We start from the raw sequence: 27,470 nt of genomic DNA on the forward strand, positions 1-27,470 counted from the left end.
TTTTTTTTTAAAGTTTTTTTTTTTTAATTAATTAATTTATTTGTTTATTTTTGGCTGTGTTGGGTCTTCGTTTCTGTGCGAGGGCTTTCTCTAGTTGCGGCGAGCGGGGGCCACTCTTCATCACGGTGCGCGGGCCTCTCACTGTCGCGGCCGCTCTTGTTGCGGAGCACAGGCTCCAGACGCGCAGGCTCAGTAGTTGTGGCTCACGGGCCTAGTTGCTCCGCGGCATGTGGGATCTTCCCAGACCAGGGCTCGAACCCGTGTCCTCTGCATTGGCAGGCAGATTCTCAACCACTGCGCCACCAGGGAAGCCCGAGTGGGGTCCTTTTGATGGTCTCTAAAGGCCCTCAGACTAGAATATTTCTTTTTTTTTTAAAAGAAATCCTAAAAAAAAAAAAGAAATCCTAAGTTATTTATTTATTTATTTATGGCTGTGTTGGGTCTTCGTTTCTGTGCGAGGGCTTTCTCTAGCTGCGGCAAGCGGGGGCCACTCTTCATCTCAGTGCGCGGGCCTCTCACTATGGCGGCCTCTCTTGTTGCGGAGCACAGGCTCCGGACGCGCAGGCTCAGTAGTTGTGGCTCATGGGCCTAGTTGCTCCGCGGCATGTGGGATCTTCCCAGACCAGGGCTCGAACCCGTGTCCCCTGCATTGGCAGGCAGATTCTCAACCTGTGCACCACCAGGGAAGCCCCGGACTAGAATATTTCTGAGTCTCTCTTCCGAGTCCAAAGCCAGGCCTGGAGCTTCCTGAGCTGAGAACTGAGAGTGCCTCCACCCAAGAATTCAGGCTTCCAGAGTCCTGAGCCATCTTTCCAGGCTGCCCAGGGGCCATTTCAGGCCTCAGGGCCCATTTCTCTGTGGTTCTGAATTTCGGGCCCAGTCCCTTCTTGCTGGAGTTTTCCTCTCTCCTTGGAAATATGAGGGCCAATAGCAACTCAGAATGTGGAATGGGGCTGACCTTGAAATAACACAGAACCTGGAGGTCTACAACTTTCCATGGCTTTTGGAGGTCGCCTGCCGTGGCCTAGTCCTGTGACCAGGAAGAGAAGGCAGCAAGCCTGCAATATCTATGAGATTGACACGGTGGTCCCAAGGCAGGAGGAAGGAAGGAGGCACCGAACCCCTAGCCCATTGAATTCACCTCCACTTTTATTCCATCTCTGAGGACTGGGGAGATCCTCCCTGGGTCCAAAGCTCAGCAGTGCAGCACACTCTTTATTCTGTCTCTTGCACCCCTTCCCTCCCCAGGGAGAAGACTTTGGCCTTTGTCTGGTGGGTGCTCAGGCCCCTAGTGACCCATTGCCCAGGCGAACATTCACAGGAATACAGCTCGTTGGGGTCCATTTTGGCCCAGCTCAAGAGATAGTTCAAGAGTGTCCTGTTTCCTAAACCCTCTCTCTGGCCACTCAAGGCATCCCCTTCTTGCTCTAGGCCCATATTTGCATTCGAGTCAACCTTGACTCTCCTGGAGATGCCTACTTTCAAAACAGTCCAGTTTCTCCTAATCAGAGAATCAGACCCTTGGCCAGGACACTGCTCTCGGGGTCTCCAGTATCTAGCCCAGTTCTGGCTCACAAGAGGAGCTCAGTTATTACACTGATGTTGATTACAAGCTCTCGTGCCCAATAGGTGCTCAGTAACCTTAGCTATTATTACCTTAAGAATAATCACAGGGTTTCCCTGGTGGTGCAGTGGTTAAGAATCCGCCTGCCAATTCAGGGGACACAGGTTCGAGCCCTGGTGTCGGAAGATCCTACATGCCGCGGAGCAACTAAGCCCGTGCACCACAACTACTGAGCCCATGTGCCACAACTACTGAAGCCCATGCGCCTAGAGCCCGTGCTCTGAAATAAGAGAAGCCACCGCAATGAGAAGCCCACGCACTGCAACTAAGAGTAGCCTCCACTCGCCGCAACTAGGGAAAAGCCCGCACGCAGCAACAAAGACCCAACACAGCCAAAAATAAATACATAAATTTATTTTTAAAAAAAAGTATCACAGTGTCTCACACACAATGAATATTCAATAACTAATAATATTAATCATGACAGCCAACATTTATTAAGCTCTTAAATATACTCCAGGCATTGTTTTAAGTGCTTTGTGTGTATTAACTCAATCATCTCATCAATCCTTTAAGAAAGGATTGTCCCTATTGTATAGATGAGGAAACTGAGGCACAGAGCGGTCAGGAACAAATGATTATGATGAAGATGGTTACAGTTACAGAACACAGTGGCTCTCCAAAAAAACGGTTTGAGGGAATTCCCTGGTGGTCCAGTGGTTAGGACTCGTCACTCTTACCGCCGGGGCTCGGGTTTGATCCCTGGTCGGCGAACTAAGATCCCTCAAACCCCGCAGCATAGCCAAAAAAAAAAAAAAAGAAGTTGACATTTTCAGTACAGAGTACTATGTGCAGAGCAGGCACTCAGTAATAATAATTATCTTCATGATTACAACATCTTGCACGTAGTAGGTGCTCAGTGAATGATAGATGTCAGTGCAGAGCTCTGTACATAGCGAGTGCTCAAGTTTGAAGATTGAGGATTAGATTGTACCCAAAAGGGACAGGATCCCTGCACTGCCCTAACTCTTACTCAGGGTAGAAACTCACTACTCATGATTCTCTCCCACCAGTCACTCAGCCCAAGTCCAGAGAAGGTTCTTAGTTAGAGAAGGCCCTCTGCTCTGTGTGGCCCTGCAGAGGTCACAGGACGTCCCCCATGTCCACTGTTCAAGCCATGCATCTGCAGGGTCCATGTAAACAGGAAGCAGCACACCGGCTGCAGAACAATGCCAGAGGCTGCTGTGCTGTCCATCTTGTGTACAGAAGCAGCTTACGTGTCCCTGCAGCTGAGGGTGGCCAGGGAATGTCCGTCACACCTGCAGACGTATGTCACTGTTACTGAGCACCCACACTGTGTGTCAGGCATGCTGCCAAGGCCTGAAACATAGGCTCACAGCCCTCTGCTCCTTGCAAGGCTAGGTTTTAGTACCCATTTTACAGAGGGGGAAACTGAGGCAGCTGGTAAATAGCAGAGCTGGGATTCCACCCCAGGGCTTTGCTCCTCAACCAGTGCCCTTTCCATCCAAAGTGCAGTTTCTTTCTCAGTATTTATTGAACAGATTCCAAGAGAAAGAGGGACAAATCTTGGCCTCCAAAATATGCAGAAATTTAGACAAAGCAAGGATGGTATTTAACCCTGGAGGTTCGGGCTGCACCCAATACCAGTGTTCTGATCAGGGCAGCATTAACCTCAAATACGTTCTTCCCAGGAAATAATAAACAAAAGGAGAAATTCCCTCAAAGCCCACCTGTGTTCTCAATTACCCAATCCACTGGTCCCTGTGGCCTTTGGTAACACTGAGTATAGGTGCATGATATTAGAATTCCTTTTGTATATTTAAAACAATCTGGGGGACTTCCCTGGTGGCGCAGTGGTTAAGAATCTGCCTGCCAGTGCAGGGGACATGGGTTTGAGCCCTGGTCCGGGAAGATCCCACATGCCGCGGAGCAACTAAGCCCGTGCGCCACAACTACTGAGCCTGCGCTCTAGAGCCCAAGAGCCACAACTACTGAAGCCACACGCCTAGAGTCCGTGCTCTGCAACAAGAGAAGCCACCGCAACGAGATGTCCATGCACTGCAACAAAGAGTAACCCCTGCTTGTGGCAACTAGAGAAAGCCCGCGCACAGCAACAAAGACCCAACGCGGCCAAAAATAAATAAATAAATTTATTTTAAAAAAAAATCTGATATGGCCCTTTTCAAACAGTTAATCTGATATCATGATTCTAGGAAATAAACGCAGCTTTTTGTGTTACCAAGATGGGTGTTACAGAGACACACTCAGCCTATTCCTGACCTTCACCATACCCTAAACTTTCCTCATCTCTGAACCTAACCCCCAAAGCCTTAGCCCACCCCACCCCCATTCCTGAGGCCCACTTTATCTCTTCTGCCAGCACGTGACTGGTGCTGCTTGCTCTACAGAGGAAACAGAAAACTGGGGGCGTGTGACACCCTCCCCACTAGTTGCATCCACACGGCCCCCTTTTAAGCGGAAATCTGGAGAGGCAGAGCCTCAGATATGTGCTCTGCCAGAGTTGGTACCACCATTTTTGGCAAACTCTTTTAACAGCCTCCTGAGCCCCTCCCAACAGGGCAGGAATTTCTCATGAACAATTGAACAAAGCCGGGAACTCCAGGGAGAAGGCACAGGACATTCCAAAAGGATTTCTCTCAAGCTCCAAAAGACAACATGTGGGAACACTGCAGAAGGCTCACAGCCTAGCAAAGAAAAGCATGAAAGGGACGGAAAATCTGCCCAGTAGGAAGGGCAGTGCAGGCTGGAGGAAGGAACAAGAGGCTGGGGGTCAGGAGGTCTGAGTGGGAAGCCTGCCTCTGTCACTCGTGACCCTGCGGAAGCCACCCCACCTCTCTGGCCTCAGGTTTGTGGTCCTGAAAAACTGAGGGAACTATAAAAATAAACCCACAGATGCATACATATCAGCTCAGAGCAATGCTTTATGAATCACAGAGACCTGGAGGCAGCCCAAATACCCAACGACAGGATAGGGTTAATGAATAACGGTGTGGTGATGAGACCTGACACCACATAATTATTAGAAATATCGGGACTTCCCTGGTGGCACAGTGGATAAGACTCCGTGCTCCCAGTGCAGGGGGCCCGGGTTCGATCCTTGGTCAGGGAACTAGATCCCACATGCATGCCGCAACTAAGAGTTCTCACGCCATAACTGAGGAAACTGCCTGCCGCAACTAAGACCCAGCACAACCAAATAAATAAATAAATTTTTTTTTAAAAAACGAAATATTACGTGCAAAGTCAACACGACTGCTATTCAGTCACTGGCCCACAGATTGCTAACGATTACCAACTGCAATGAAGAGCTCGTACCAGAATGTAAATCCATGAGCTGCTTCCAAAACGGACCAAGTATTCCAAGAAAAAAATAGTGTCAGCTGAGCTAAACAGAGTGCTTACTGACACAGTTGATTTACGCTCTGAGCAAACTTCTTATCTCATCTTGGACTGGTAATACACAGTTGGGGGCTGGCACTGGTCCACAGAACCACTTTTAAGTAGCCCTGGTCCTGACTGACACATAGAACTGTGTTTATGAAAATGTTAAGTGAGAAAAACAAGACAGGAAATCATCAGCATGTGCTGATCACAGGAGGTAAAACGCCCATGTATGCAGTGACAAAGGAAGGAAACTGAGCATTTATGGAGCTCCAACTACGGCCCCCACGCAGACGTCTTCTAGAGCTGAAGCAGGGATGTGTGGGCAGGAATGTGAGGGGCTGTATGGATGCCATGAGAATTCCAGCCTGGATGGAGGGGAGTGGTGGTGGTGTGAGGTGCTCGAGTGACAAATTCCAATTACAGAGACCATTTATGGTCAGCTCAGGAGTCAGGGGCAGTATTTGCCAAGTGTGTTTTGAGAAACACCAGTCCTGTGAGATGTTAAAAGGTTTTTCCAAAAAACAAGTGGGTTCCATTCTTGAATATGTTGAGGAGTGCTGGGTTAAGCAGAGTTGGACAGGCGACTTTACCGGAGGCCTGCTCAGAAACTTTCCTGTACTGGTGTCCCTCGAGATGGCCAAAGTGTGGGAAAGAGTACAGAGTTCCCAAACTTCTTGACCAGGGAACCCCCTTTCCAAGGAGCATCTCAGAGGGCAGGTGAGGCCCCAAGGTGGAAGCTCAGCAAGAACTCACTTGATAATGACGAGGGGTGTTGGGGAAATACTAGGAGGGGTTGAGAATGTGGGTTCTAGAGTCAGACAGACATGGACATGAATCCTGGCTCCACCACGGCTCCTGGCACTGACTGTGTGATGTAGGCAAGCCACTTCATTCCCTGGGCCTCAGTTTCCTTGTCTGAAAAGGGTGGTAATAAAATACACTCACTTGCCTACTGCCTAGGATTGTGATCAAGTGAGATTCAATGTTGATCAGACTGTGAGGGGAGTTTATCTTTGCCCCAAGTACAAACCAGAAAGAGGACATTTACGCCTTATGCTTTGCTTGAACCAACTTGTTCTTTCATTCAGGTAAAATTATTCAAATGCCAACTTTGCCAGGCACTGTGCCCTTCACAGGGGATACAGTTGGGAACAAGTCAGAAAGCAGGTAGTCACGCTCTCTGCCTTCATTATGCCTCTTCATATTAAATAGTCTTCCAAATTATTGCAATTGTCAAAAATGTCCAGAGGGAGAAGCACGGGGGAGGGAGGTTGTGGGAAAGCATAGTGAGGGACATGATCTAACCTGGGAGGTCGGGGAGGCTTCTATGGTGACATGAGATTTGAGCTGAATCCTAAAAGAGAGCAGTAGGGTGAAGTGGGGTGGGTGTTGGGTGAGAATAGCCCTTAAGGAGAAGGAACCGCATGTGCAAAGACCAGGGTGGGAGAGGCATGTGGCTGGAGAGTTGGCCAGGATTGCATCTCCCTGCCTTGCATGCTTCCCTCCCTCTCCATGAATTTTCACTGCCTGCTTAGAACTGTGTCCTCCCTCCTCTTCTTCCTCTTCTCCACATCATCTCCTGGTTCCCTCTCCTCCATCCCACTCCCTTTCACACCAATTTCCTGTTCCATATTCTCACCCAAGTACATATCCTTGCCCTGCCGGCATCTGTTTTCCCACACAGGCATTGCATCCCTTGTGCATAATAGATGTTTACTTTCATTGTTGAATGAACGCAGGGCCACAGCTAACCCATATGGTACCTTTGCTCATATTACAAAAGGTACCCCCTCTGGGCAGATGTAACACCACAACAGGGTCCCCTTGGCTGCATACCCTTGTTCAGTGAACAACCTGCCCAACCGTCCACTGCAGCCCTGAATGAATAAAGGAATATGAGATGAGTGAGAAGCTCCAAGGCAAAGAAAAGGTTTGGAGTAGGAGTGGAAGCCAGGAGAAGTTGAGTCTTGTGAATTTTGTAGTGGCAGACGGTGACCCACAAACTCTGGCAGACAGGTGACCCACAAAGTCTGTACTCCCCCATCAGACTAGATCAGACTCCTGTTTCTCAGAAGCCAAATTTTTGGCTGCTCTTGCCTATCCAAACTCTGGTAGTCTCCCCTTATCTAAGGAACCTTGTGTGAGGCTTGAGTTGTTTCTCTCCCAAAGAGTGTGACCAGCACCCAGAGCTATGAGTACATACAGTGAGATTATAGGTGCCTCCTGGGCTCAGCAAGCGCCTGGAAGGCCTTGCCTCTGCTCCTCTTCTAAGCCATATGAGGAGATAGCCAGGCCCTAGACAAAGCAACTTGAGAACATTTACTAAAGATATCAAGGACAGCAAAATAAAACAGAGCCAGCCAAATCCCTTAGTGGGAAGGAGAGGATGCAGAATAAATAAGGGGATGACCAATCCTCAGGGTAGGTGGAGTTACTCTGGAACTTTCTCGACAGGCCATATTTCCTGCCCTCCACGTCAGCCCAGTTCCTTCCAGTCCAGTAAGCTTTACCATCTCTTTCCTCAACCTCTTTTAGGAAGCAAGACTTATAGCTCAGATTTAGTCTTGACCAAACATCTACAAAGAGTTGCTTGTTCTCCTTTTCCTTTGCTGATGAGCAAATCATCCAAGAAGCCAAGGCTCTGGGACTTAAAGGCCCCGAGGTAGGGAACATTGAGGCAGCTCACAAAATGCGATTTGTCGAGGATGCTGACCCTCCACGGACAGTCAAGGCCTTGGAAAAATCCTGCCACCAAGGCTGGCCACCTGTCAACTCTGAAGTCAGTGGAGTTTTGTAGTTTTCCTCATCAGACAGGGAAGTTTGATGAGTGCAAGGCTGTACTCCCCCACCAGACTAGAGGGGCTCTTTGGGGTTGGGGGCTGCATCTGGCCTTCAGACTGAGAGCGGCACTGGGTGCAGGGACTGCTCCTCCATCAGACTGGAGTCCCCTGAGGGAAGACTTGTGTCTCGCTCTCTAGATTGGGAGCTCACCCAGAAACAGTAATAAGAGAAACGGGTGGGACTTCCGTGGCAGTCCAGTGGTTAAGACTCTGCGCTCCCAATGCAGGGGGCATGGGTTCCATCCCCGGGAGGGGATCTAAGATCTCGCATTCCGCAGCGCGTGCCACCCCTACCCTGCCACAAAAAAAAAGAGAAAGAAATGGCTACTGCTTATTTAGGGCTTACCATGTGCCCAAAACTGTTCTTTTTAAAAAATAAATATATTAATTCATTTTAATCCTCATAACAACACTGTGATGGAGGTCTTAACGTTAATTCTCCTTGTCTAAATGATGAAATGGAGTCATGGAAAGATTGAAAAATTTGTTCAAGATTGCACAGCAAGGCGATGGAGGCAGGATTCTCCAGCAGACTGGAAACACCATGAGGACAGGAATTATATCCTCCCCTTTCCCTCCATCAGATTAGGGGTTCACCAAGGGCCAAGATCAGGCATCCCTCCTCTGTCCACCTCCCTGTCTGGAGCAGAAATAGACCTTATTCAGTGCTGTGTCTGGCATCTGCGTTTAGGCTGGGGAGTTGGCCAAACCACTGTGAATGTAGTTTCTGCCCCTTACAGCTCTGAGCTGGTCCCCTAGATACACCCCACAGGGTGGAGAAGAACCCAGCTTTTGGAGATGGGGCATTTATCTGGGATGGGAGTCAGGATGCCAGTATTTTCTTAATCCCCCAGGTGCCAGTCAGGATGCCAGTGTTTTCTCATCTCCCAGATGGGAGGCTTCAGAGTGCTTGGGAGACTGCAGGCCGGCCCTTATCACAGGGAACATGCCTTCCGGAGCCAGGCCTGGTGCCGCCCAGTGAGCTGGGCATTTCCTTCTGTCCACAGCTCACCTCACTCCTGGCTGCAAACCCCACTTGTGAGTCTCTGGAACCTAGCAACTCTCACAGGAAACAATGGAAACTTCAGTTTTTATTCTCCTCCATCGTTACTCAAAAGGTTTTCCTCTAAGTGACACACACACACTTACACACCCCAGTTTTCTCTCCACCCATCAGGCTGGGCTGCCCTGGAAATTTTCAGGCAGCAAGGAGACCATGGCCTGGGGAGGCCTGGTGGCATGGCTGTGTGTGTTGTCTGTGGGTCTGTGTCATCAGGGACCGTGATTTACCTCCCAAGCACCTGTGATTGGGCTTTGGCAGTGTCTGTTTGTGTCTGGGCCTGGGTGTGTGAGATGGTGCATCTCTGGCAGCGGGGCTGTGATTTATGTGAATCAGAGTCGGTCTGTGAGTGATTTATGTGGAGAATGGTGTGTATCAGGGGTAATTCAGTTTCGTATTGAGTGCCCACTGTGAGGTAGAGGTACTGAGAAAATGTAAAAAAATGCAGGTGCTGTGCGTGTAAGAAATTCTGTTGGCCTGTGTGTGAACTGTGAGACCCTGTGGGGAATCTGAGCGTGAAAACGTCCTTCCGCTTCCTGTCCTGGGATTCACATATGTGTGTGAAAATGTGACTATGAACGTGAGCAGCTGAGCGTGTATGTGTATAAGCTGTGTCCACTGCGTCACCTGTAGCGGTGAAGGTTTTCAAGGCATACAGTGATCTCTTGAGTCGGGGGGGACTGTTAGTGTATGAAAGTTGGGTGAAGGGAGTGAGCGTGTGCAAGCGTTCACGGGCAGTGGATGAGCACGTTAGCGCGTGGAAGTTGTGAGTGTGCAGGTAATCTTGTGAGCCAAAGTTGTAGTGAGCGCGTGTACCAAACGTGCCCATGTGAGCGCGTGCTATTCTGGAGGGTCCTGGAGAGCCGCCCGCGTGGAGTCACGTCTGCGGAGTGTGAAAGGGTGTGAGAGCAGATGGATTTAGGGGTCCGGGGGTCGGTGGGGAGGTGCGGGAGAGGCGTGCACGTGGAGGGAGGGTGGTCCAGCGCGCAGGGCCCCGGCCCCCGTCCCATCCCAGACTCCAGGCCGGGTTTGGCGGGGAGTCGGGTTGGGCCGCGGCCCGCGCGGAGGGGGCTGGGGGCCCAGACAAAGGCTCACTTGGCTGCGCAGCGGGCCAGGGAGAGCGCAGCCTTCAGTCCCGGGGCGGTCCAGGGGGCGGGGCCTGGTGCCCGGGGCGGGGAGGCCAGGGGGCGGGGCCTCGCCCCGGGGGCGGGGCGGCCGCGGGAAGGGTGGGGGTGGCTGGAGCGGGCCGCGCTGTCCCGAGGACTCAGCAGCCTGGCGAGCGGGCGGCTGCGGGCGGGCGCCGAGCGAGCGAGCGAGTGAGCGGAGCGGGCCGGGCCATGGGGCGGCAGGCGGCGGGCGCGCTGCTGCTGGCGCTGGTGCTGCACGGGCGGCTGCTCGCGGTGAGTGTGCGGGGCGGAGAGGCAGGAGGCGCCCCGGGCCCCTCTCGCCGCCCCCGCCAACTTGGCTGGGGCGCCAAGGCTGCGCGGCTGGGACTCTGGCCCGGGACGGCGGCGCCCGCCAGGGACCCCGGGCCGGCACAGGCCGGCGCCACCCTCCTCCGTGGGGCTGTCCCGAAGGGCACCCAGGGGACCCCGCGACGGACCGGGGGCGGGGCCGGCCCTCGTGGGAGCCCGTGGGTCGCCCGGCCACGTTGCTGAGTCTGAGACTCGCGCTAGGCATGGCCCGGCCTGCCATTCCTGGGGGCCAGGCTGAGAAACTTCTAGCAGGGTGGGAACTCGGCAGGGCGAGGACACGCCTTTCTTTGCCAGCTTGAAACAGGGGCACTCAGTGGTGATGGGGACCATATCCATCCTCACTGGAACTTTACCACGACGTCTCTCCCTTTGGGGAGCTGGTCACCAGGCAGGCACAAGTAAAGAACCGTTCTGGACACAACTGATTCTTGTGTGGAACACCCACGGGCCCTGGAGTCCCACAGCCCCGGAACTGAATCAATCTCTGCTCTTCACTGAGCAGCTGTGTGACCTCCAGCAAATTGTTAGCCTCTCTGAGACCAGCCCACATGCCCAAGGGGAACTCAGAATACACGGCCTCGAAGTGCAGGGCTGGGTGGAGTACGTGCAGAAAGCGCCCGTTGCTGAGCCAGTTTGTGGTGGACAGTGTGTGGATCTGTTTCCCCAGCTTCCTCCTCCCCAGCTCTTCAAGGTGCAGGGGAGGGCTGCCCCTACAGTTCAGTCCCCTGCTCTGAGCTTGGATGGGTCCATGCCGAGAGAAAGAGGACACTTGGCCCGGAGAGGCTCTGAGGACCCAGTGAGCCTGAGAAGGGCCGGGCGGGGTCAGTGGGCAGGGAGCTGGAGGCAGATGTGGATGGGGCACATCTGGGGATCTGGGCCTGCGTGGCGAGCCACAGAGCCAACCCACCCTCTTTCAGGTGGTGCTGGGCCATCCCTGTCCCCTGTCCTCAGAGTCAAGAGAGGGACTCATCTAAGCTGGCCGGTGTTTACCCAGTGACTGACTCCCTGTCCTCGCCTTGCCGGCTCCCTCTCACCTCTGCCCTCCTGAGTCACTCGTTAACCCCCACCCCAGACCTGACCCCTCACCTCTCCTGCCCCACCCACCCAGCACCTCTCCTCCCCCATCCCCATCAGGGCAGCTTCCTTAATCCTCTGTCAGCCTCTCACTGCAACACATCCAGCAGGGCCCATCCATCCAGTTGCTCCCCAGTCTTGACCTGAACTTGCACCTCCCAACACTGATCTTTACTTTTCCAAAAAGTAGACATCAACCTAGCACATGAAATGTTCCTTTTCTGACCCTACCCCAGCTCTGCCCCCTGATCAGGGGTTCTACCGTGGCAGGAGTGGGGAGGGGGGAAGGAGATGTTTGCTGTGTGTGGGAGGAATTCCCAGATTGCAGCCAATCCTCATTCACTTGTTCATTCACCACATCTTTGAGCAGCATTCCATGACAGTGAGCAGGAGTTCAGGGTTCATTCATTCAGTAGATACTTGCTAAGCACCTACTGTGCACCAGTGCATCCAGCACTGGGGGCTTATAGGTGAACAGAAACAGGCCCTGGCTGCACTTTCCCAGAACTGAGATGGGTCAACAGGCAGCTCTGATCCTGTGGAATTACAGTCTCCTCAGCAACCACACCGAGGTCTTCATGGTCCCACCCTAGGCTGAGGGTAGAAGGGCTGGAAAGAGCTTGGCCTCTGGAGTGTTACAGACCCATGTTCGAATCCCAGCTCTGCCACTTCCTAGCTGTGTGATCTGGGACAAGTTCCTCTCTCTGAGCCTCAGTTTCCACATCTGTAAAATGGGGGTGAGAAGTTTGTTGTAAGTTTTAAACGACAGCAGGCTTCTAGCCCTGTGCCCTAGCCAGCCTTGGGCTCCTCCTTGTCTGCTGCACTTTATCTCTCCTGCCTTTCAGTTCATGTCTGCAAGCCCATAGTGAGTGGGTGAGGGTAGGACACAAGGGGAGGGTAAAGGTGGTCCTTAGGGAGCTCAAGACCTCACTGGGGGCAGGAGACAGAGGAAATAGTGGTCTCTGATTAAGTGTGGGAGTAATTTCAGTTCAGAGGAGGTGGGGAGGCTTGCTGGGGGAGGGGGCCAGGCCTGGGTGACTCAGGGCCTGCCTTGGCCTGCTGGGGCCTTAGCCCTTCCTTTCTTGGGGCCGGCGCTGCCAAGAGACAGGGTTCTTGAGGGTGATTGTGGTGTTTTCCAGCGCTGAGGGGGGAAGTCACTGAGATACCTGTTTCCTTCCTCCCCTGGGTTTCCTTGCTGGGGAGGCTGTGGGCAGACGGGAAATGGAGGAGCCTCCCCTTCCCTCAGGGGCAGTGTTACCTCAGCCCTCCCCTTGACATAACTGGCAGCCCTGTCTTTCCCCCTTGCTCCAGATCTGCCGCCCGGAGGGGGTTGTGAGTGTGCGCTGGAGATTTCCAGAGGGAGGGTGCAGGTCTGTCCACAGAGGGAGGCAGAGGCTGGCGGGGGTAGAGATGGACGCCCCCGCCACGCCCCAGCCGAGCTCCTTGTGTCCGGGGAGTCCTGGACCCCGACCAGCTCAGCCTGGGCCTGTTCTCGGGCTGAGTGCAGGCAAGTTGGGATCTGCGGGCCTGAGGCCCAGCCCGGGAGATGGGTGGAAGGAAGGTGGCAGAAGGTGACTGGGTTTAGGGCTTGCAGTAGTGGGAGGGCAGTCTTGGGGTACCAGGCCAGATGCTGACAAAATAATATGGATAGTTCACATTTATCCAGTGCCCACTGTCTGCCACGCATGAAGTTTCTGAACAGATCCTCACACGTTGTTCCCTCGCTCACAGTCTCCCTGCCCTCCCCATGTTGCTCACGTCAGACCCCAGCCCCTGACTTAATTTAGCCCCCAAGGCCCTACAGATCTGGCGTCCCCCTCTCCCTCTCAACTCTCTCCTCCTGCCCACTTTCCCCTTCCTTGCGCACTCCAGACATGCCGGTCTTTGTTTCTGGACCTTGCCAGACACGCTCCCACCTTAGGGCCTTGCATCTGCTCTTCCTTTTGCCTAGAATGCTTGTCCCCCTAGTATCTGCGTGACCCTCTGCCTCACTTCCCTCCAGTCCCTGACTACTCTGCCCGATGTTCGCTGTCCCCTTACACGGCTTTGTTTTCTTCTTGTCACTATCTGATGTGTATTTATTTACTTGTTTATCACCACCCCACCCCCAATTTAAGCTTCATGCGAGCAGGACCTTATGTGCTTTTGTTCACTGCTGCTGTCTCCTTAACACCTGGCGGGTAGTAAGCGCTCAGTAAATATGTCGGTTCAATGAATTAAGCTATAGCTACTAGTACAATCCCCATTTTCTAAGCAGAGGAGACTGAGGCACAGAGGGATCGTATAACTTGCCCAACAACTCATATACACTTTGCTTGGAGGCACCACGAGCCAGGCTTTGAAGCCACACGAAGCTCCTCACCACCCCACCGGCATCCCGCTCACCCTTAGCAGGCAGGCGGTGGGTGTTGATAAAACTGTCACCACTGATGTTGATAAAAGGACTCAGGTCCTAGGTGGTGCAAAGGCTTCCTCGGGCAAGGAAGACTGGGGTCTGGCTTTGGGGACAGAGGCACTCAGGATGGGTGTGCCCGAGTGTCCACGGGGCCTCCTGGGGACACCTGCCCTGGCGGGAGCCTAGAAAGACTTAACTCTAGGGCAGTCATTTGTGGGATTGCCTGTTCGTTTGTAGGTTTGTTAATTAATTTCCTCACCAATATTCCCTGAGACCCTAGAGACAGTTGAATTAATCCAGGGGCCTTAAGGCCTAAGTGCGCCAGGCCGGGCCCTACCCTGTGTGGGAAGTGAAGGAGAGAATGGCTAGCCGCCCGGCACGGAGTCCTCTCTGGATTCCCCTGGCTGTTCCCTGGGGACTGAAGGTTTAGGGTGAGTCTGCAGAGGCTTCAGGGCTGCCTGGCCTTGGGGCGAGTCTCAGGAGGGAGGGTGAGGGGGCCGTCCAGGATGTGGAAAGATCTGGAACGATGATTCAGAAGCTACTTGGAGGCCAGACGTGTGGGTTCTGGACCCTCAGACCACTTGGGACATGCGGGAAGGACTCCCAGCCCTGGCCTGTTGCCCCCTGCCCCAGTCCACTCCCAGCTGTGAGGGCTCAGGCTGGAGGAGGAGGGGCAGAACGTGGCCGCGTCCCCCCCCCCCCCCCGCAGCCTCCCAAGGATCTGCGGAGCCCCCTGCCCTTCCTCCCAGGGCCCACCCTGGCCTTCCCCTCATCTCTCTCCCACCAGGAAGCAGGAGGGTAGGCTGAGGGTCCTGGCCCTGCTGGAATGTTGCCCCAGCTCTGGCCTTGGCCTCTTTGGCCCTGCTGCCCCCTCCTGCTTCCAGGGCCTGGCTGGGGCCTGCTGGCCGCCCCAGCGCCCAGAGCTGGCTGACTGAAACCCAGAAGAATGTGTGGAACTCGCTTCGCGGGGAGCCGCCAGCTTCACTGCCCAGCCTGGTGGCGTTGGGTGCATGTCAATAGCGGCCGTGAGAAGGGAGTGGCTCATGGCTGCTGGGGTGGCTGGGCCAGGGGCACCGCCATGAAAGTCCTGGGAACAAGGCGGCTCTTTGAGGCCTGGGAATGCGGGGCCTTCAAGTGTCAGCCGCCCCCAGAACCCACCCTCCCCTCCTTTCCTTGATGCCCATGTGTGCCAGGGCTGCAGGGACCTCAGAGCATCCCAGGGTAGGGGGTACTCGTGACATCTGTGAGATGTCCTGAGGACCAGCTCCCGGCTGCCTACCAGAGCCCTGTCCCTGAGCCACAGAGGAGGGCGCCCTGTTTCTCTGTTGCTCTGGATTTCAGGGTGGTGTCTGGCACACAGAGGCTTGCAGTCTGTGTTGAATGAATGAATGGACAATGATGTATGTGATTAAATATTCTGTAAACTAAAGTCCCCGAAGTGTTAGACTCAAAATTCATTTCACAGATATTTATTGAGCATCTTCTAAGTACCTGACCCTGTTCTAGGTGCCGAGGTTGCGGCAGAGAACATAGAAGTCCAATTCCCTTCCCTCAGGTAACTTGCATTATAGCAGGTGCAGGGAGACACACAATAAATATAATATGGCAGGTGGCGATCAGTGTTTGGAAGAGAAAATAAAGCAGGGAAGAGGATAGAGAGTGATCTGAAGGAGGTGAGGGTGTGAGCCCTACAGGTATCTAGGGAAAGAGCACTCCAGGCAGGGGTAACAGCTGACACAAAGGCCCAGAGGTGTGCTTGGTGCGTCTGTGCAAAGCAAGGGGGCCCACGTGGCTGCAGCAGCATGGCTGAGGGTTGGTGGATGCAGCCAGGGGCTTGGCAAGGGAAGGTGGGGCAGAGCCTCAGACACAGGAAAGACTTTGGATTTGCTTCTGAGTGAGATGAGAGATCACTCTAGTTGCTGTGTGGAGAAGACAACGTGGGACATCAAGGTCAAAAGCAAGGAGACTGTGACCCAGCCCCGAGACGATGGGAGCTCGTACCAGGGCAGTGGAGGCGTGAAGAAAGGGTTGAATCCTGAGTATATTTTGAAAGTAGGACCAACAGGATTTGCTGATGGACTGGTTATGGGGGTGAGGGGACAGAAAGAGAGGCGTCAGGGACGTCTCCATAAGCTTTGGCTTGGGCATCGGAAAGGTGGGGCTGCCACTAACTGAGGTAGGAGAACTCCACAGAAGCAGGCTTGGGAGGAGGGTGGGGAACGGCAGGTGATGGAGGGGATGGCATGGGGGAGGGGACAGTGTTGGACTGACTCTCAGCTAGGGCAGCCCCACACCCCCACCCCAAGTTGGAGCCTCTGCATTGGCCTGGAGGGGGTTCTTGCTGAGAATACATTTGTGCAGCTGCGGACACTGATCCCTTGGAACCCCCCAGCCTAAGCTCACAGCTTGTATATTTGTGTTTTATTGAAATTCACTGTCTTCCCCATCTAGAATTGAAGCGCCATGAGGGCGGGCATTCAGTTTTGTTTGTTACAGTCTGCCCGGTGCTAGGCTGCTGGGCAATAGTAGGTGAACACTTATTGAGTGAATAAATTAATGGCCTTGAAGGACTTCCCTGGTGGCTCAGTGGTTAAGAGTCTGCCTGCCAATGCAGGGGACACGGGTTCAATCCCTGGTCCGGGAAGATCCCACATGCTGTGGAGCAGCTAAGCCCCTGTGCCACAACTACTGAGTCTGCGCTCTAGAGCCTGCGAGCCAGAACTACTGAGCCCTCATGCCACAACTACTGAAGCCCGCGCTCCTAGAGCCCGTGCTCCGCAACAAAGAGAAGCCACCGCAATGAGAAGCACGCCCACCGCAACGAAGAGTAGCCCCCGCTCGCCGCAGCTAGAGAAAGCCCGCACACAGCAACAAAGGCCCAACACAGCCGAAAATAAATAAATTAAATAAATTAATTAAAAAAAAATTACTGGCCTTGAAGAAGCCAGCTGGCCAAGAAGGCCAAGGCTCCTTGCTGAGGCTGGACGCAGGGGAGCTCTTCTTCCCAGCCACTGTTCTCTGCTGGGTTCTGGAGCATGTGAGACAAGCCAGGGTGCCCACCGTGCCGTGTTCCACCTTTCTGTGCCCCGACTGGACTTGGAGCCCTTTTTTCTGGGCGCTGAGGACAAGGGAAAGGTGTGGGCTCCGAGGGTCGTGCCTTGGCTCAGCCCCAACTGGCTGTGTGACCTTGGGCAAGTTGCTTCATTTCTCTGAGCCTCAGGGCAGAAATGGGGATCATGATGCCTGTTTCCCGGGTGAATATGAGACCAGGTGGATGCACCTCAGGCAGTACCTGGGATGTGAGAGTGTTTGACAGTCAGTGGCTGCTCTATTAGTCTGGTTCCTGCTGAGGACACAGCCAGAGTGGTATTTGACTCGGGGTTCCCAGTGCCCGGCATGACACACCTTCTCCTGATCGCAATTGCTGCCACGTACTGACCCAGGCCCTGCTCTGGGCTTGTTGAATGAATGACCGAGTTAAGGGATCCTCCCTGCTCCCTCTGCCTCTCTTTCTCAGTCTGTGAGCCCCGGATGTAACTGTATCTGATCTGTCACTGGCTCCCCTTCCCCCACTGAGGCTGCAGCTGCAAGAAAAAGTCCACCCTTCCACCCTGATTGCTCCTTCCTGTAGGGGGAGAAGGAGCGGGGGCACACCCCGGGGTGTGGCCTGGGAAAGGCTGGAGCCTGTGGACGCATTGTCCCCTTCCCAGATGTGTGCTGTTGGTGGGCTCTGAGCAACAGAGGTTGTGGCCAAGTGGCTCCCATGGGTGCAGAAAGGATGTTCATGCATCTTAAGGGGAATGGTGGAAGGGGGCTTCCTGGGACTCCATCCCAGCCCTCAGGCCCACTGGAGGAGACAGGATCTTGCCCGGGGAGCCCTGGGCAAACCTGTAGCAGGTCCATTGCCAGGGAAGCTGGAGTTGCACAGCTTTAAATCTGGCTCCCATGGGCTCTCAGAGAAATAGCCGGGCTAAAAGGAAAGAGACGCACTCGTGCTTGGTAACTGCTCCCTGCACCCTGGGCCTTGGCCTTGGGCTGCTGGGTAGAGACATGCCCCTTCCCCAGTAGGATGGGTCATGTCCAGGTGTTTCATTTTTTAACATTTGGCATCTTTTCCCCAATCCCGGGCTGTGGGGATGGGGAGGCAGCCCCAGGCTGGCAGGGGGAGGTCTTTAAAGGTGGCCTGAGGTGACCCCACAGATGCTTCTCCTGGGGTGGGGCTGGGAATTCCCAGCTGCCTCTGGCCCCTTCCCAGCCCACCTCCAGGTGCCTGCCTCCACCCCCTCTCCCCCGCCTCCCCAAACTCACCCCCAAAGAGCCAGCTCTGCCCCCCCTCCTTCTGGTCCTGGCCTCTCCTCCTCACCCCAGCTGACTCACCCCTCTCCTTGTTTGGCGTTCCCAGTTTTCAAATACTTGGGAACTGGGATCATGCCTCTTCTTGCATCCCTCGCTGGACTGGATGCTCTGAAATTCTGGCCTCAGAAATCCTAGCCCCAGTGGCCTCTATCACTTAACAGCTCTTCTCCCCCTCCTGCCATTTGCCTTCCTGTGACCCTTTGGCCAGAGAGACAGAGACCTAGGAGTTTCCTGAGGACAGACCAGTTTCTGTGCCCTGGGACTTCCAGGGTCTCCTCCCCAGTGACCTCAGTCACCCAGGTTGCCGCCCTCTCTTAGCCAAGCCCCACACAGGGCTCTCTCCAGGCATTATCACATATAATCCTCACAGCGGTCTTTTGCTGTTGGCATTATTATCTCCATTGTGCATCTGGGGAAAATGAGGCACCGAGGGGGGTGGGCATGGCTGGCCCAAGTCATCCGTTCAGTACCTGGCACAGCTGGGAATAGAGCCCAGGCTGGCTGACTCCAGACTTGTCATCCCTTCCTGAGTGGGTCTGGCCTGTTGCAGGGAGAGAGAGGACGATCCGGGAGGACTGGCATAGTCACGACAGGCTGCCTGGAGGAGGTGGACTGGGCCAGCCTTGGCGGAAGGTACAGCAAGCTGCGTATCTGCCATGTGGGCTTATCCAGCTCCTACTTCTCAGACTTGGGTGCCTTTTGCCCCTTGGCATCCAGCTCAGTTTAGTGATAACGTTCCCCAGGGAGGTGGATTTGGCTTTCCCTGAGATCGAGACCCTTGGAAACCTGGATCCTTCTCAGTCAGGTCCCAAGCTCCCTTTGGGGCCTGTAGGTTTTGCCTAGTTTGGAGTTCAATGGATTTTTGCTGAGTGGGGCCTGCTCTGAGGCAGCCCTGTGCTCACCTCAGTAGTGACGCAGCTGGGAGCAGAATCTATATACAAGTCCCAAACTGTGTCATTTGTTTTTTGTTTGTTTTGTTTGTTTGTTTGTTTTGGCTACGTTGGGTCTTCGTTGCTGCACGGGGGGTTTCTCTAGTTGCGGCGTGCGGGGGCTACTCTTCGTTGTGTTATGCGGGCTTCTCATTGCAGTGTCTTCTCTTGTTGCGGAGCATGGGCTCTAGGCACGTGGGCTTCAGTAGTTGCAGCATGCGGGCTCAGTAGTTGCGGCACGCGGACCCTAGAGCACAGGCTCAGTAGTTGTGGCTCACGGGCTTAGTTGCTCTGCGGTATGTGGGATCTTCCCGGACCAGGGCTTGAAGCCATGTCCCCTACGTTGGCAGGCAGATTCTTAACCACTGCACCACCAAGGAAGTCCCCCAAACTGTGTCATTTGAACATCTTTGTGCGGCAGAGGAATCAAGTCTTCATCCATCCATTCATTTATTCACTCATTCATTGCCTGAGGACCTGCTGTGTGCCAGACATTGTGCTAGTGTGTTGTCTGCATTTTCAACTTTCCTACGTAATTGGGATTATGCCTCCATTTCCCAGATGAGAAAAAGCTCAGAGGAGAACAGTGACTTGCCCAAGATCACACAGCCAGGTGCAGAGGAAGGTGGGAGCTGAATCCAGCTCTGTCAGTCCTCCTGTAAGAAATTAGAGTGGTGGTCCCTACTCTCCAGAAGCTCTGGGTCTTGTTGGAGAGGTAGGGCTCATGGACCATAGTTACCCAGCACAACTCCAGTCTAGACAATAGCAGATTGTCAGGGAAGGAAAAGGTCAATTTGGCATGAATTCTCTGGAAAGACTTTCTGGAGGAAGTGGGGCTTCAAGAGCAAGGAAGATTTGGCTGGTGGAGGAGGAAGGCATCCAGGGCAGGGGTCCAGAAGTTGTCCCCATCTTCCCTAGATACGCATTGTTGTCAAGCGTGTGAGCAGGAAGGCTGTAGCCTGCAGCTGGAGTCATTAACACTGGAAAAGAATGAGAGGAAGTCACCAAGATAGCTGAGGTGACAAGCATTCCAGTCCCCTGCCCTGTAACTGGTCAGACCAAGAGGCAAGAAGTCAAGGCCTGGGCCTCCACTTGGTTGCCAGCCAACTACTGACCCTCTTCCCTGGACCTCGCTTTTCCGACCCACAAAATGGGCTCCTTGTTTTTTGGCCACTTGCCAATTCAGAGGAAGGGGACGTTGAATTCTTGGAGAAAACTGTTAGCTTGTCCTCAAGACTTGGTGGTAGCTACCAGGTAAAGCCCACCATCTTACCAATCTCATGTCTTCCTTCATTGACTACCTGCCAACGAGTGACAGACCCTGGGCCAGGGAAACAGATGAAGGAGAAGACCCCCTGCTCCATTAGACCTTCCTGAAGCCTCACCTGTCCTCCCGTGTGGACCTGGGGTCACTCCTGCGGTGGTCCGCCCACATCAGATCACCTGCTGCTGAGCTAAGGTCCAGAGGCCTTGTAAACGTCTGTTGAGCAAGTGAGCACTAGACTAGGAGTCACAGGGTTCCTGTACCCCGTGCCCTGTCAGTGGGATCCAGGGCAAGTCATTTAACTTCTCTGAGCGTAATTTTCCCCAGATGCAAAATGGCACCGTTCATTCATTCATACAGCAAATATTTATGGAGTGCCAGCTCTATGCCCAGCCTTGTGTTAGGTTTAAACACCAAGCATGGATTGAAGGAGCTTCTAGTCTGACAGGGGAGACTAGTCAATAAAAGGGGAGGTTCATTCAATAAAAGGAGGCTGCATTCAAGGAAGAGTCTTCTAAGGGCTTGGGAGCAGCTTTTCAGGGCCACACGACCTCTGGGAGATAGCTGGGGTCTTTGTGACTTTGTCTCAGCCCCCGTTTGTTACTCTAGTTACTGTCTGTTTCCCTCCAGTTAGCTTGTGGGAAGAGGGGTCTTGGGGAGACAGCCCCCCTGGGCTAGGGCAGGGGAGAAGACCCACGGGGCAGAGAGGAGAGCAGTCAGGTTTTGCCATGAGTCTCAGATGAGCTCGTGGATGTGGAAAATAGCGAGGCTTATTTATACTGAGTCTGGTTATTTTAATTTAAGAGAAATGGAAGCTGCCCATGGAGCTCATGTTTGGGGCTCCGTGACGTTGAGTGAGTTAAACAAGGAGAGTAGGGCTGAAGCTCCTGCTTTCCACTTTCCTTCCTCTCGTCTCTCTCCCCACTCTTCTGGGGGATCTGGAGGGAGGCAGAGGTCAGCTCAAGCCTGGATTTGATTTGAAGAAATGGGAGGAAAGGGTTAAGTCCGCCTGGTTTCCCACCTCCTGGGTGGGAGGAGGTGGGGAGGGGACAAGGACCGGGATGGCTGGGGCAGGAATGTGCGATAAGATCAAAGCTTCCAGCCTGCCTGGGCCTCACCTAGGTTTCACCTGAGCAGTTGAAGGGAATTCTCTAAGTGACCTCCTGGGGGAGGGGGTGCAGGTCCCACCCGCCACCCTTCAACACTCCAGGAGACCCCACCCACCTCACGCAGGCCTCAGGTGCTGGAAGCCCTAGGGGCCACCTTTACTTGACACATCCAGATATGGGGGACACCCTGCATACCACCCCCACCCCTACCCGCTCTTTCACCTGGGGTTTCTGGCCGGGACTCAGAGGCTCCTTTATGTGGCCTGTTAGCCCCCCATCTGTTAATTCTGCAGGTTATACTTCGGGACAGTGTCATGGGCAGGAGGCACAGCCCTGAGTCCTGTCCTAGCTCCATTACTTATTGCTGTGTGACCCTGGGCCGGTGACTTAACCTCTCTAAGCTTCAGCTCTCAGCTGGGAATGGTAATACCGTCTTTGCAGGGTTTTAGTGAAGATTAGACATCATCTAAATCACCTCCAGCCAGAACAGGCAGTTGATGTATGACAGGAACTATTATTTTGCGATTTTCCTTTTTCCCCTTCAAGACTGCCCTTGGTACTTCGTCCTGGGTAAACCTTGGGGCTTGGTTTCGTTCTGCCTCCCCGTGACCTTTGAGGAGGCTCCAAACCCCAGGGTCCATCCTCTTGTCCAACCCTCTTCACTTATGGGTCTTCATAATTTTGGGAGGGGAGCAGGGCAGGAAGGGTTGTGAGTGAAGAGGGCCCAGATGCTCCTAAGTGTCCTCCAGGCACCTTCTGGGCCACCTGCATAGTGATATCAGATTAGGCCTTCCTGGTCCAATCACCCCCACCTTGTACCAGGGGCCTCAGTATCCCAATGGTGTGGCTGGGAAAGTGGCCCCGGAATTCCTCAGGTGGGAAGGGTCTGGAGCGTCTGGCCTTGGGCCTGGGGGTGCGATGCTCTGCCTTGGTTAATGATTACTCTGTATGTTAAGAGAGCAGGGCGGGGATAGGCCCGCCCTCCCAGCTCCTTAACCACTGGTTGCACCTGAGGTATGTCAGCACTTGGGTGTTCCCTGCTTTAATGTGGCAGCCTTGCTCTGGGGCACATGGGATGGGGGGAGCAGGGAGCAGGGACTTGGAATTACAGATTGACAGGCAGCCTGTGCCCCTGGAGTCCTAGGGACAGACTTAGGACTCACAAAACCTGGGTGAAATGTGAGCTAGGGTATAACAGGCCCCTGTGGTTTGGCACCGGCCATGTGAGCGGACCCTACAATGATACATCAGGTGAGCAGGCCCTTTCTAGCCCCCCAAACCCCCTTTGCTCCTCCTCTCCTGGGCGCAGACCCTGCAGAGGCGTTCCAGCTAGAAGGTAGTACATGGTTAGGGCTTTGGGGCAGCTGGGCTCGGGTTCCAATCCCACCTCTGCCACCTCCGGGCTACGTGACCCTGGGCAAGTCACTGCACCTTTCTGAGCACCCATTTCCTCATCTGAAACGAGAGAACACTAAGTCCCTACCTTGCAGGTGTCAGTGAGCCAAGGTGTGGGAAGTATTTAGCTCATAATGAATACCTGGGGAATGGTAGCAATTATTACTACTGCAGTTTTTGTTATTAGGAGAAAGTGAAAGTTGAATCTTAGTTTTGGGTAACCAGGGCCCATGGGATGAGCTGGAGGTTTTGGGCCTGGGGAAGGCATGGGGAGGTCCCAGGAACACGTATGAGAGAGTGTCCCAGGAACATGTATGAGAGAGTGTCCCAGGAACATGTATGAGAGAGTATCCCAAGAACACGTATGAGAGAGTGTCCCAGGAACATGTATGAGAGGGTATCCCAAGAACACGTATGAGAGGGCTGGAAGGATGGTGAGAACAGGGCTTTGGTGGGATCTCTGTCTACCCCAGGCCTACCTTGGTCCTCCCAGCTTTCACTCCTCCCTGGGCTGGGTCTTGAGGCTGGTGCTGGCCAAGAATGGAGGAGGAGGGAGAATTGTTTATTTTGATAACATTAGGGCATTTTCCCCCACTGGCAGCTGCTATTTTGAGAGCCCCGGAGAGCAGGGGCTATGGTTAAATTAGGTAATGTTGCTCCAGAAGGAATGTGTGAAGCAGGGCGAGGCTGCAGGGAGAGGACAGTTGGTTCACTCCACGTAAAATTAAACTGCAGCTTGGAAAAGAGCAGACGGGCCGCTTTATAAGGCGATGGAGGGGGAGGCTGCTGGACGCTGCCGCTGGGAGAGTGGAAGTGATGGTGCAAGGCCTTTCTTGGGGGAGCTTGGGCTTTTGCCTGGAGGCCTGTCTGGCCCAGCAGGGGCCTGCAATGGAGCTGAGGGGCAGGGCTGGTGTGTCCTCAGCTCCAGGCCCCTGGCTGCCACTGAGGCTGATGGGGCTTGGGATGGTGTGATGCATGGGAAGGATGGATCTGCAGGCGTGGCCTAGAATCCTGCTTTTGCCTTGATTTTTTTTTTTTTTTTTTAAATTTTGGCCTCACCGCATAGCATGCGGGATCTTAGTTCCCCGACCAGAGATCAAACCCGTGTCCCCTGCAGTGGAAGCACAGAGTCTTAACCACTGGACCGCCAGGGAAGTCCCCTGCTTCTGCCTTGAGTCCTAGCCTTCTGTGCTCGGACAAGCCACTCAGCCTCACAGGACCTCAGTATTATTGGGGTGAAATAACGGTTCTAATCCCCTAGGGATGATTCTTAGTGATTAAATCTCTAGAAGAAAAAGTATAGCTAACTTTTATTGAGGGCTGCTGTGTGCAAGGTGCTGTTCTAATCCCTTTTTGTTCTCATAACCTAAAGGGTGGTCCATGCATCAGCAGCTGGGGCCTCACCTGGGAGCTTGTTAGAAATGCAGTCTCAGGCCCCACCCAAACCTACGGAATCCGAATCTGTACGCTAACAAGATCCCAAGATCCCATGCTGATTCCTGTGCATGTTAAAGATGGAGAAGCTCTGCTTTACAGACATTGTCTCATTTTATCTTTTTTTTTTGGTTGTGTTGGGTCTTCGTTGCTGCGCGCGGGCTTTCTCTAGTTGTGGTGAGCGGGGGCTACTCTTCATTGTGGTGCACGGACTTCTCATTGTGGTGGCTTCTCTTTGCTGCAGAGCACGGGCTCTAGGCGCGGGCTTCAGTAGTTGTGGCACGTGGGCTCAGTAGTTGTGGCTCACGGGCTCTGGAGAGCAGGCTCAGTAGTTGCGGCACAGGGCCTTAGTTGCTCCGCGGCATGTGGGATATTCCCGGACCAGGGCTCGAACCCGCGTCCCCTGCAATGGCAGGCGGATTCTTAACCACTGCGCCACCAGGGAAGTTCTGTCTCATTTTATCTTGAAAACCACCCCCATGATGTAGGAATTATCATTTGACAGTTGTGAAAACTGGGGCCTGGAGAGATGGCCAACATAGAAACGCCATCAATGTTGATTTTCTTCACTATTCTCCTCCTCCTTCCCCTCTTTTGGTCTGGGCTGGGGTTGAGAAGAAGACTGGGGTGTCCAAGCTCCTAGCAGGACTGGAGAAGAACAAGAATATCCCTTGCCTTTGAGACTTAATCAGACTCTCTTTTCTCCATTTGCCCATGGGATCAGCACAGCTGGACCTGAGTCATCTCCCCAAAGTCATTCCACACTTCCTGTCCTTGGGGAAAGGTGGGGCAAGAAAAGGGTTCTCTACTGTGCTTGTGGCCACTGCTTGGCAGATTGGGGAGCGGGGTAGGGGGGAGTCAGAGCAGGAGCTTCCCGGGGCTCAGTTAGGGTCACCCCTTCTATCACTGGTACTTTTGGGACTGAGTCAATCTAGCAGCAAATATTTTAAGGAACATCTACTATGTACCCAGCCCTGGGAAAGTATCCTAAATTTCTCCCAATTCTGTAGACTCTTCATTATACAGAAAAGAAAAAGAAAAAAAAAAAAAAAAGTGTTGCTATTGTTTATTTAGCACTTACCACGTGCCACATGCTGTGCTAAGCACCTGACTTGTATTATCTCTGTTATCTGTTTAATTTCACTGTCAGTTTCCTCTATAAGATGGGGTTGTTAAGAAGATAATATTTGTCAAGTGCCTGGCACATAGTGTTTGTCAAATAAATGTAATAAGTACAAATAATCTCCCAACAAGGTGGGCACTATCATTGCCCCCATTTTACAGATGTACAGATTGAGGTCCAGAGCAGGGAAGGGACTTGCCTGTCAGGATCACAGGAGATTAGGGCAGAATCGTTAAGACACTGAGTCCCCAAACTTCTAAGCCACTATTAAAATTCAATTCAATTTAGTAAATACTGTTTATTATCCACTAGCTGTTGCTTGGCATTGGGAAGTGTCTAAAGGTTGAAAAATAAATATATATATAGTATATCGTATATAAATATGATGAAAAAAACTCAAGCTGGTGTTTGTTCCCAAGGAGCTTTGGTTCCAGCAAGAGAGTAGAGATATTTACTCAAGTGGCTGTATTTAAGACCAAATCTCTAGCCCTCTAAGAGGTAGAAATTAAGTCCTGCGGATGTATGGGGGAGAAAGATGTCTTTGTGGGGGGTCCAGGAAGACTTCAGAGTGGAGGTGGTAATTAAGCCAGGCCTTGAAGGATGGATGAGTAGATTAGATTGGGAGGCATAGGAACAGCATTCTGGGAGGAGGGAACAGCGTACATAAAGGCTCAGAGGCAGGAAAATGTGCCATGTGAGAGTGTCGTGCAGATCTCAGGAGCCTTGGGGGGCTGCGTGGGGTCTGGGGTGATGAGGTGGGGAAGGCCAAGCCCAGCTGTCTTGTCACTGAAGATTCCCAGCGTTCTCAAAGACTTGGCTCCTCAACCAGCTAGGATTAGTACGTCATCATTCTGCCTTTTCTTCATGTCAAGAAATCAAAGACTTTTATAAATGGCCCATCTGGTCAGCGTGTGATAACCACCGACAGAATTCGCGCCAAATGCAAGAGACTTGATGCCCTGATTAACTGGGCAGCCTTATCGCCCACGCACGTACGATTTCCGTTAGTCTCTGCCAGGGTTGATATTGACCCTGGGTCGGGGCACAACAGAGGGGCCAGGCCTGGGTTCTGATTTCTTCTGGGCGGCTTACCTGCTGTGTGGCTTTGGGCAAGCCTCAATTTCCTCCTTTGTCAAATGGAGCTAGCACTCCCTCCAGGATTGGTGTAAGGACTGGTGATGGTGTAAATCTGCACTGTCCAGTATGGTGACTGCCAGCCCACATGTGGCTGTTTAAGATTTAATTAAAGGAAACTCAAGTTTCTCAGTTGCACCAGCCGCATTTCAAGTGCTCGATAGCCACAGGTAGCTCATGGCTACCTTATTGGACAATGTAGGTATAGAACATTTCCATCACTGCAGAAAGTTCTGTTGGATAGCACCAGTGCATATAAAGTGCCACGTGCACTCAGTAAGGAATCACTGCTGTCATTTTTACTAGATCCCTGTCCCGGTTTGGAAGCCCCAGTCTATGGAGGCCTGCGAGACTCCTGGGCCCTGATGGGGGCAGACAGGATTGCCCCCCTTGCCACACTGTGCCAGACCCACTTTGTCCTTGGCGCTGGGGAGGTCTCGCTCTCCCCTTGCCTAACTCCATACGTAATGTTGGAAAGTCCGTGACTCGGCTCCATCCAGCCCACCCTTCCCCCCTAAATTTCCCACCCACTCCCCTCAGCCTGTCTCTGCTTAGCTGCTCCCCGTTCAGCTGCTGGCATCTGGACTCTCCACGTCTAGCCTCAGAGATTCCCACTGCCCATTCTCGGGGTGGGGTGGGGGCCTCCCCTGGCAGTCCCCAGCTCCCAGCAGAGGTGCTAGCTGCCTGGGCCCCTCTCGACAGGGCGGAGATGATAGTTTGTTGTGATGGGGGCAGTGGGCAGCCTGCCTGCTCTAACGCGCCTGTATCTGGGAGCCAAGCATGCTGTTTGCACTTGGCTGGGCCTCAGGGTCTGGCCTGGTGCCCATTAGGGCTGGCCTGCTTTGGCACCCCTGGTTACAAAGGCCGGTCACGGGCCTCCGCCTGGTCGGGA

At 53.4% G+C, this 27,470-nt stretch overlaps 1 protein-coding gene across 9 annotated transcripts in view; it reads left to right on the plus strand.

Annotated features, from left to right (window-relative positions):
- Positions 1 to 10,124: 10,124 nt before the first annotated feature.
- The window catches only part of HSPG2 (heparan sulfate proteoglycan 2), a 101,646-nt gene continuing 84,300 nt past the window's right edge, over positions 10,125 to 27,470 (plus strand). For 7 of the 9 annotated variants that reach the window (XM_082448280.1, XM_082448286.1, XM_082448281.1 and 4 more), the window contains exon 1: positions 10,126 to 10,290. In XM_082448280.1, the coding sequence (XP_082304406.1) occupies positions 10,228 to 10,290 (63 nt within the window). In that variant the 5' untranslated portion in view covers positions 10,126 to 10,227. Of the gene's footprint in view, positions 10,291 to 27,470 lie in introns of all 9 variants that reach the window. The other 2 variants (XM_082448287.1, XM_082448288.1) reach the window with 1 other exon arrangement.

The sequence above is a fragment of the Balaenoptera physalus genome, assembly GCF_965194825.1.
Source record: "Balaenoptera physalus genome assembly, chromosome: 1".
NCBI lineage: Eukaryota > Metazoa > Chordata > Mammalia > Artiodactyla > Balaenopteridae > Balaenoptera > Balaenoptera physalus.